The following is a 9,376-nucleotide window of genomic DNA, read 5'->3' as shown; positions in this document are numbered from 1 at the left end:
ATTTACTTTCTAAATCTTAAATCTGTAGGCCAGTATCTTAAACAAAACCAAATCTTCATACTATACCAATTAATGTTGACTATTACGTAACTATTATTTAACTGCTATGGCCTACTATATTCATTTATGTATGTACATATTTTAAAATCTCATCAATGATCGTATTTGAACCTGGGGATTTCAAACTTAAAATGGCTAAAAACCACAAAAACACTTTGTTATTAATATGAAGCAATATTTATTGCAAAAGAGACATAAGACAATAAAAATAATTATGAATAAGGTATAAATTCAACAAGAAACGAATGAAAATATATGAATGTCTGAATATCGCTTGCAAATTAAAAACGACTACGAACATACTGACGTTCTTTACGTTTAAGCAATTCATGTGAGGCCTCTCTCGGTACATTATTTCGAAACAGGGTTGAAGTTTTAAAATTTAGGGCATTTAAAGTTGATGCATTGACACCTGGTCCACAGGTTTGCATAGTATCCATACTCTGTATTTTGGGGGTGGGCAAAACTTCTTCCAAAAATACACCCGACTGCGACCACTGTGGTTTAGGCAATACGAGTTTGGGATCAACAATTTTTTGTTTACGTTTACGTCCGATACTGTGAGAGGTTGGCAATTGCGGCACTTTGTCCTGACCAGCAGTTAGGATATGACGCACTTTAAAACCAAGTGTGCGCGGAGTAATGGGGCTTTCGCGGAAACCGCTGTTATTTATTTTTTTCTTCGGTGTGACCGGTTCTTCCAATACTGTGCCAGTAGGTAGTTCAATTCTGTTTAGTATGGCCCTCTTCTTTTTCGGAGGACTAAGCACTTCCTCTACGATTTCACCTGTTATACAATTTAAGCGTTGAACAAGAGGTTCACGTGCACGTTCTCTCTTACCTTTATTTAATAAAAAAAAAAATGGTACATGAATATTTAAACGCAAAAAATGCTTCATTTAACTTTTACTTACTTTTTTTCGTTTCAGTGTGTGACTGCGAATCCGAAATCGATTCCAATATTTGCATTGGAAGACGTTTATCGTCATACTTCTCTTCATTTATCTAAAATACAAAATTTTCAAATTAAATACCTTTAGCTTTAACAATCAAGTAAAATGAATACTATACCGGTAATGACAGTTTCTCCTTCTTAGCCTTGCTGGCTTCTTTTAATAAAATTTTTGCCGAAGCCTTGAAAGCTTGTTCCAATGCCAAAGCTGTTTTTTCTGTGATAGTTTATTAAACGTTATTAAATATTTAACATTTGTGATGATGTACAAACCTTTGGACGGCTTCATATCTTTTTTAAGCACGAGTGCATCGTTTGCTGATTCTTCATCCGAGCGCACTGAATGTTTTGACTCTTTTTTAGATTTTGGAATTATTAGTCGACTCTGAAGTGAAATTAATGAATAAGAAATATTTAATTGAAAATATACTTGCTGGATAATAATACCTTTTTATAGTTTTGCTTGGTTTCCAACTTAGCACGATTTGCGGCATCTAATATTTCATCACATCGGTCCAAAATACGTCTAAAATCTTTCTTTTTATTCTTGGTTGTTATAACTTCTCGTGGCGTAGACCCATTATTATCCTCCTTATTTGTCATTTCATCAGAAGAATCTTCTGAGCAGCTGCTATCCACTATGGTTTTAGCCTGTTCTTGAATGGGTCCGCAAAAAGATTTAGATAATCGGGTTTTTGATGTGTTCTGTGAACATTTACGATTGCTTTTCTCACTATGTGTATTATTTGCAACGTCTGAATCGCCAGTGTCAGCCAGCGTATCCATTTCGTCCTGAATATGATCACAAAAAGATTTAGATAAGCGTGATTTTGATTTAGTTGAGTGCGCTCCCAGCTCAGTACTTTTCCGGTTGCATGTTTCGCTCTTATTACTGGCATCGTCTGAAACACCACTATCAGCAAGCGTGTCCATTTCATCCTGAATAGGATCGCAAAAAGATTTAGATAAGCGTGATTTCTTGGCGCATTTTTGACTCTCTAATTCACGCTTTTGCTCTTCGAAATTTTCAAGTAAAGATTTAGATGGATTAAAATCTTCATTCGATATTGATTGTAAACTGTTACGTTTTGATTTCTTTTTGAACTCTTGATTATCGTGTGCAAAAGTCGACAACATTGATTTTCGTTTTCCGTGCTGAGTGGGAAATTGTACACAGGAATGTGCCAACTTTTCAAGTTCCTCCTCATCTTGTTTATCAATGCGACTTTGACCACTACCATCACTATTAAGACTTTTTTCTTTTTCCTCTGCCTCGGAAGAATCGGATTCCTCCATTTGATTAATATCTTCCGTTTTTGTAACACAAACACCAATTGAGAAGGAGCTATGGCGTATACGATCTTTGACCGTTATACGCTTTTGTTTTGCTTGGCAAAAAGATAAGCTTAGACCTGAATTTTTTAACTTTGTTCCAGATTTTCCAATGGTCAGCTCTTCAACGGTTTCTTCAGCGAGCGATTCATCTGTAGATTCCTCTTCTAAAGCCTGACCAACCTCTTGCGTCTCAGGTATTTCAATATCTTCACCATCAATATCCTCATTATTGTTTGATTCATTTTGCGATTGCAGATCATCAAGATCATCTGATTTGTTGCCTTCATCTACTATCAATCGCTCATTTTTGTTCTCACTTGAATCAGAATCGTTACTTGAAACATTTTTAATCTCGGTGCTAATTATGGCAGCATCTTCCATTGTTTCGGTTATTTTATTAGATTCATGACCGGAATTGATAGATTTTCGAATCGAGCATTCTATGGATTTATTATTATCCTCTTTGTCACATTGAGTTGATTCTTTGTGGGACTCTTCATAATCATTGTTGTCATCTGACATTTTTTCACATATCGATTTTGACAAACTTTTACTACGTCGTCTTTTTTGACCATTTGTCAGCAATTGTTTTGGTGGTGAGGAAATTGTACTCTCAACCGTTTCGGAAATACCATTAGCATTTGGGGTTTCGCTGTTGGGATTCCTGGTTTCCTGTTCAAGTGGGCTACTTTCCTTATTATTACAATCATTAACAATATTATTGCTTTCATTTTCCTGAGTATTTTCTTCCCTTTGGGGTTTCGATTCTTGGTCGTTAGAAACTTTTGATTCAGTATTAACGGTTGCTTCCATTGCATGTTGTGGTTTAGAAGCATCCTTAGAATCATCATCATCATCCGTTGTATCATCAATCATTCTGCTAACTTCGAAAGTTAGTGGCTTTTCTGAATTGTCGGAACTTTTACGCTTGCCATTCATCTGTTCCGTTTGTATTTTTACCTGTTGCTCGGTTTCACTTTCACTGGAGGATAAAATTCGATTTCTTTGGTTTGATCTATTAATTTTCTTGCTCTTCTCAGAATTAGTCCTTGAAATGTTTGGATTGCTATCATCTTCGCTCTCACTGGTTATCAAAATACGATTACATGATTTCTTTTTATTAGAGTTTTTGGCGTTATCTTCTAAATGCTCATCATTACCCTCATCAATATCTGAATATTCAAGTAGGGATTCTTCTGAATCAGATGTTATAAATGAAGCATTATCTTCATCATCTTCCTCATTACTTTCATCGGTGTCTTCACTGCCAATCGACTCGCCTTCATCTACAATCTCGTTTTCCAACATTTCTTTTCGTTCTTCTTCATCCATTGAATCTCCACTTTGGTAATCGTCGTCTACCTCCATTGCCTCATCATCAACAAATTCCAATTTTTGAAAACTTTCTGCATCTTCTTCCTCCTCCTCCTCTTTCTGTTCATCATTTTCGTTGGGTATTTCCTTTCTGGTATCAACATTTGGTGATGTATTGGGCTCATCTTCAACTTTTAAAAGTTGAGGCATTGTCTCTTTATCATTCGCAGTTACAACAAGGGTGTCAATTTTCCCATCCGATGTTGCGCAACCACTTACATTATGTGTCCATGATTTTGAAAACAAATCGTCCTTCTTTTCACTGCCATTACTTAAGTTTGCGGGTTCTACCGTTAACGACACATTTTTATCGTTCGTTGTTAAATCTTTCTGGTCATGTTGTGATTTAGTGGTTTCATCTTGTTTTACAGGTGAAACCTTTTCTGCATTGGTGTCTTTTTCTTCTGAAGTATTTGTTATTATTGGTGAATTAGTTACTAAATTTTCAGTATCAGTTTTTGAATTTGATACCGAATCTAACATTGGAGTGGAACTTTGCAGTTTTGTAGAAAGCTTCCTTTTTTGAGGAGTATACTCCCTTACTATTTCGTTTGCCTGTTTACTATTATTTATTTCTTCAACGTCATTGGCGGCATCATGAAACTCAACAGAATCTTTTGAAGCATTTGCGCTGTGATCTTTTGATGTTTCCATTTTGGCGCTTGCATCTTTAAAACTACCATTAGACTCTTTATCACTTTGGAAAGACTGATCTTTTGACTGATCGTTTGTGGAATCCATGTCTATATAGCTTTTACGTTTAATCGAAGCTGGAGTTTTAGGGTAAGAACTCTTCACCTCATCGTCAACTTCCATATCGGTGAATGTTACAGATTTCGAATTTGGCGGTGAACTAATGGCAGACGTTTTACTACAAATTTTGTCGATCACTTTGGGCGAAAGCTTCTGCAACATAACAACACTTTCTACAACGGGATTTGAAGAATTTAAAGGTGATAAAGACGTGTGAGGACTTTTGGCAGTGGTATTAACTTTTACGTCGTTATGAACACTTTCAACGAAGGCTTCCGATGAATTTAGCGAAGCTAAAGTTTCGTGAGGACTTTTGGCAGTGTCATCAACTTTTGCATCATTATGATCAAAGCTATCCGACTTATTAGACAAATCTTCAGGGACAGTTTCTTTTACAAGCGCATGTTCAGTTAAGGATGACTCCAAACTTTCCAGCTCTACTTGTTTCTCTTCATTTGTGCCAAATGATTCCATTTTTGTGTCTGGGTTTTCCAAATTCTCATTCGTTTCTTTTCGCTTGGTAACAGTTGAATTGCTATCACACTCCTCAGTATCATTAGAGGTCGTTATGACTTCTGATAAATCAATTGTTTCAATATCTGTGTTTTCTTTTGGAGAAATACTCTTTGCCTTTAATCTTGGGGACATTCTTACTGGAGTTTTCGTTGATTGATCCTTTACTATTGGAGTGTTACTATTAACCTTTTCCTTGCTATCAGTTGGTTCATCTTCCAGATTAATCACTTCAATATCAGAATCACTATCACTATCTTGCTTGGAGCGTCGTGATTTCGGTCCTGGCTTTTTCCTTGCAGCTCCTGAGCGTGGAGTTTTCTCTACTTCTATTTGTGATGTCAATCGTCTTGTACGTCTTGCAGGCGTCCCTCTGGTATTTATTTCATTTGTTTCATTTTCTTTTGGTGAAAGTTTATCCAAGGTTGGCGTATGTAAATCTGCTGCAGAAACGCTGCTTTTGCGCGTAGTTCGTTTAGCCGGAACATACTCAGCTTCATTCGACTCATTGATTGTCGTAGTTTTAGACTTTGCTGGCGTTTTTGAGGGCGTAGCAGTTAAAGTAGTGGAGTTGCGTCGTCCACGTAAAGCACGAGAAGGAGAATCTAAAATATTATTGCTTAATATTCATGTTGCAGTTGTGCTTTAATATGTGTACATACTTGTCTCCGGTATGGAAGTAAGCTTAGTTAGTTGTGGTGTAGACGGCCTACTGCTTGCATCGCTGTCCACAGATGTTAAACGCTTTCTTAAAGATCTTGTCACTATGTAATTAAATGTGAAAAACAAACTTCAATTTAGACATTTTTTATACATACAATATGTGGGATATCGCATTTGTCCCGTTACCTTAGAACGGTATGCAATTAAGTGCATTCAATGCAATATTTAACACCAATTTCAACTTACCACGTCCACCAGTGGAAGTGTCCTCTAAATTCTCCATAACGATTTCTAACTTTTTCTTACAAAACGTGTAATATGTGTGAGCTTGGGAGAAAACAAATTTTCTTAAATCAACTGAAAATCTAGTTTACATGTGCAACTATCGGAATCACTCGCGATGTATTTCGTATGAATTATGTGCTTCTTCTTATCCGAAATTTGACTTTTAAACGGTTTTTACGCTGTACATAGTTGCAAAAATAGTATTAAAGTGATAATTATTATTGCCAGATAGTATTCTAATGAATTGCCTATGGCCGATATTTATGAAAATATTTTATGCGAGCTTTTTTATCTCATATAATTTAGGTATAAAAATTATCTGAACTGATGTGCAGAAAATATAAAAAAATTCTCAATTTGCACAGCATTAACAAAACTATCGAGAACGAATAGATAAAATTTCTTTTTTGAATATGTTTAAAACATTTTTTCCAAAATATCAATTTGACAGAAAAATAAAATTTACTCTTCTATAATTTAATTTCTTACAAGTTGTATCAAACGAAGCAACAGCTAATGATGGGAGATGACCTATTTCGTATTATCTCCCACTTTTGCGAATTCACTGGATTATAGAATATACAGTAACTGTTTTCATTATCCAAACGTTACGCATACCCTATGTTTTCTTCGCTTCGTTGGTTAAGTGAATTGTCACACAAACAAAAGAAAGTTGTATGTGGATGGGCCTTTACAGATCATACGTCAATAATATTGATGAGTAATACTGATACTCTATATAAAGGGCTTGTATTTTGTTTACTAAGGGTCATTTCATTAACATATTCAAGTGGTGAACAAAATGTTTCGAAGACTTCTTGCTTTTCTTTGTTTTCACTGTTTTTTAATTTGGGTATTATCCGACTGTGGTTGCAGCAAAGGTTTGGATAGACAATCGAGTGAATTAAAGCCGCCAACCGAAAATAAAAATGAAATTCCGGTTTGCAAGCAAAATAAAAAGGATGGTTCACACTACAGAGATTACTATCCAGAGGATCCATCAATGTCTCTTATACCAGCAGGAAACTATTTAATAGGAACTGATGAGCCTCACTTTGAAAGTGATGGCGAGGGTCCAGAACGGCTTGTTAAAATATCCGAATTTTATATAGATAAATTCGAGGTGTCCAATGCAGATTTTAATAATTTTGTTAAAGCAACGAATTATACTACAGAAGCAGAGATATTTGGAGATAGCTTTCTGTTTAAAACCCTTTTGACACCAGAAATGCAGGAAAAATACGTTGACTATCGTGTTGTTAGTGCTCCTTGGTGGTTTAAAGTTAAGGGAATTTCGTGGCGAAATCCCCACGGACTGAAAAATAACATAAATGGTTAGTGTTTTGTTTATATATATCCATGCAATTTATTAGCACAATTCCTTTTTTTTCTTGTTACCAAAAGATTTGTGGGAACATCCAGTAGTCCATGTTTCTTGGAATGACGCTGTGGCCTACTGCAAGTGGGCCGGAAAAAGATTGCCAACTGAAGCAGAATGGGAAGTAGCATGTCGCGGTGGAAAGAAACGCAAACTTTTCCCTTGGGGAAACAAATTAACGCCTCATGGGAAGCACTGGTAAATCCAACAACAAATGATAGAGAAGAATACATCATTAACTTGTTAAGATAATATTGGCCTATTTTTAGGGTAAATATTTGGCAAGGCGATTTTCCAGACGGAAATACATCTGAAGATGGTTATGAAATAACCGCTCCTGTAAATACATTTCAACAAAATGTTTACGACCTGTATAATATGGTCGGAAATGTGTGGGAATGGACTCAAGATCGTTGGCAAAAAGACGAAGTCAGTTCCAATCCACAATATGTAAAGAAAGGAGGCTCTTATTTATGTCACAAATCTTATTGCTATCGTTATCGATGTGCTGCCCGTTCGCAAAATACAGCAGATAGCTCATCTGGAAATTTGGGCTTCCGTTGTGCAAAAGATGGATAAGTATAGATGTGGCAATTAAGAAGAGCTGCTAAAATAACTTTTTTTTAAGTGGTGGGAGTATTACTATGTATATTTACGGAAAATTAACATACATGCATTTATAAAAAGCAAAAAACAAGATCTTTAAATCATATTTTGTTTTGCTATTTCTGGGTTGAACTGGCTGTTATACTTTTGCACTATTCGTTGATGAGGCATACTATTAGTATTATCAAATTCCTGTACCGGTTTTATCGGTGCTAATAATGCCTCTTGTCGTGCTCTTTCATTAGCCTCTCGTATTAGCCGTTCCTTTCGCATTTTTTCCAATTTTTCACGTTTTATACGTTGTATTTCTTCCATGTCACCTTCGTTGTCTTCATATTTAGAACGTTTTCTATCCTTAAGCTTTTCTTTCTTATGTTTATGTTTTTTGTGTTTCTTGGACTTCTTGTGCTTTGTATATGTATATTTCTCAGTTATGCTTTCAAGCTTTTTTATATTCTTTGATGGAGGAGAAGTATCTTCACGAGAACGTTGTTTGAAGTCTGTAACTACTTTCTTTTGCTCAACTTTAGGGAGTAAAGCATTAATCAGCGTCAGAGGATCCTGTGACTGTTTATTTTTCACATCTTTTTCAATTATGTCACTATCACCGACCTCTGTTCGTTTTGGTGCTATTTCATACCAGCTTCGTAATTTCAAGGCTTCATTAGTATCCTGGCCCAAGTATGTCAAGTACCCTATTTGCTTTTCATATTTCTCTTGTTCTTGCTTCTTTTCATCTTCTAATGCCTTGTTTGTCTTTTTAATGTGAGATTTATAATCCGAAAATAAATCAACATGTTGATTAACAATATTACTTCCACTAGGTGTGGAAGGTTTATTCTCTGTTGTAAATCCTTCAGTGGTAGTTGAACCAGATTTTTTTCTCAAAAAGTTTATTCTTGCTTCACTTTCCTGAAATTACACATAATTTTTACACACATCAAAAGAACTTAAAAAGAAATTATGTACCGCTAATATTAATTTTTCTTGCCGTTTCTGTTCCTCTTCTTTTGCTGCAGCTTCATCACGCCTCACTCGGGCAATGTTGTCCTTTGTTCGAACGTGCCATCTTAATGATAACGATGTGTTATATTGAAAAATAAAATTTAAATAAAATACTCACCTTTTCTTGGGAAGGATATTCATTGTTCTTTAGGTTCTTTTAAACTTAATTACTAAATTTTTCTTCTGTGATAAATATGCGTTTCAAAATAATTTGTTTACAATAATTCTTCTTTATAATCAACTGTTCACAATAACTAAACATCAGCTGATCCCATCACAGAGCCCGTTTCTTACAACAATACCACAGCTTACAACTTATTTCTAGGAGTTTTTCAATAAACTTAGCTAAAACGTAACCAAAGCAGATTTAATGTTGGCAACGTAGTATTTAATTTTGGTTTAAAAGATAATAATTTGCTCCACTTAATATTATTCTCAGCAATATATTCGTT

At 35.2% G+C, this 9,376-nt stretch overlaps 3 protein-coding genes across 3 annotated transcripts; 1 reads left to right on the top strand and 2 right to left on the bottom strand.

Moving 5' to 3' along the window:
* Positions 1 to 214: 214 nt before the first annotated feature.
* On the bottom strand, positions 215 to 6,073 carry LOC126751705 (protein slender lobes). The gene is made up of 7 exons (XM_050462177.1): positions 5,897 to 6,073; positions 5,650 to 5,751; positions 1,460 to 5,592; positions 1,286 to 1,397; positions 1,132 to 1,229; positions 975 to 1,065; positions 215 to 901 (listed from the first exon to the last, which is right to left on the bottom strand). The coding sequence occupies exons 1-7, from the start codon at positions 5,931 to 5,933 to the stop codon at positions 342 to 344; spliced, it is 5,133 nt and encodes a 1,710-aa protein (XP_050318134.1). The 5' UTR covers positions 5,934 to 6,073; the 3' UTR covers positions 215 to 341.
* A 573-nt stretch (positions 6,074 to 6,646) lies between these two features.
* LOC126751717 (formylglycine-generating enzyme) lies at positions 6,647 to 8,020 on the top strand. Its single transcript, XM_050462203.1, has 3 exons — positions 6,647 to 7,269; positions 7,340 to 7,511; positions 7,583 to 8,020. The coding sequence occupies exons 1-3, from the start codon at positions 6,738 to 6,740 to the stop codon at positions 7,890 to 7,892; spliced, it is 1,014 nt and encodes a 337-aa protein (XP_050318160.1). The 5' UTR covers positions 6,647 to 6,737; the 3' UTR covers positions 7,893 to 8,020.
* Positions 8,013 to 9,150, bottom strand: LOC126751718 (leukocyte receptor cluster member 1 homolog). Its single transcript, XM_050462204.1, has 3 exons — positions 9,043 to 9,150; positions 8,889 to 8,988; positions 8,013 to 8,831 (listed from the first exon to the last, which is right to left on the bottom strand). The coding sequence occupies exons 1-3, from the start codon at positions 9,063 to 9,065 to the stop codon at positions 8,016 to 8,018; spliced, it is 939 nt and encodes a 312-aa protein (XP_050318161.1). The 5' UTR covers positions 9,066 to 9,150; the 3' UTR covers positions 8,013 to 8,015.
* Between the last annotated feature and the right edge of the window lie 226 nt (positions 9,151 to 9,376).

The sequence above is a fragment of the Bactrocera neohumeralis genome, chromosome 2 (genome assembly GCF_024586455.1).
Source record: "Bactrocera neohumeralis isolate Rockhampton chromosome 2, APGP_CSIRO_Bneo_wtdbg2-racon-allhic-juicebox.fasta_v2, whole genome shotgun sequence".
Taxonomy (NCBI): Eukaryota; Metazoa; Arthropoda; class Insecta; order Diptera; family Tephritidae; genus Bactrocera; species Bactrocera neohumeralis.
Note: the sequence above shows the minus strand (reverse complement) of the source record. Positions and strands in the feature narration are given on the sequence as shown.

Coding starts and splice junctions, on each gene's coding strand:
- LOC126751705 (XM_050462177.1), bottom strand. CDS start 5,933: ATGGAGAATTTAGAGGACACTTCCACTGGTGGACGTG. Junction 5,593..5,649: donor TACTTCCATACCGGAGACAA/GTATGTACACAT, acceptor ATAATATTTTAG/ATTCTCCTTCTCGTGCTTTA. Junction 1,230..1,285: donor AGATATGAAGCCGTCCAAAG/GTTTGTACATCA, acceptor AAACTATCACAG/AAAAAACAGCTTTGGCATTG.
- LOC126751717 (XM_050462203.1), top strand. CDS start 6,738: ATGTTTCGAAGACTTCTTGCTTTTCTTTGTTTTCACTGTTTTTTAATT. Junction 7,270..7,339: donor ACTGAAAAATAACATAAATG/GTTAGTGTTTTG, acceptor TGTTACCAAAAG/ATTTGTGGGAACATCCAGTA. Junction 7,512..7,582: donor ACGCCTCATGGGAAGCACTG/GTAAATCCAACA, acceptor GCCTATTTTTAG/GGTAAATATTTGGCAAGGCG.
- LOC126751718 (XM_050462204.1), bottom strand. CDS start 9,065: ATGAATATCCTTCCCAAGAAAAG. Junction 8,989..9,042: donor AATATCCTTCCCAAGAAAAG/GTGAGTATTTTA, acceptor GTTATCATTAAG/ATGGCACGTTCGAACAAAGG. Junction 8,832..8,888: donor AAGAAAAATTAATATTAGCG/GTACATAATTTC, acceptor GTGTAATTTCAG/GAAAGTGAAGCAAGAATAAA.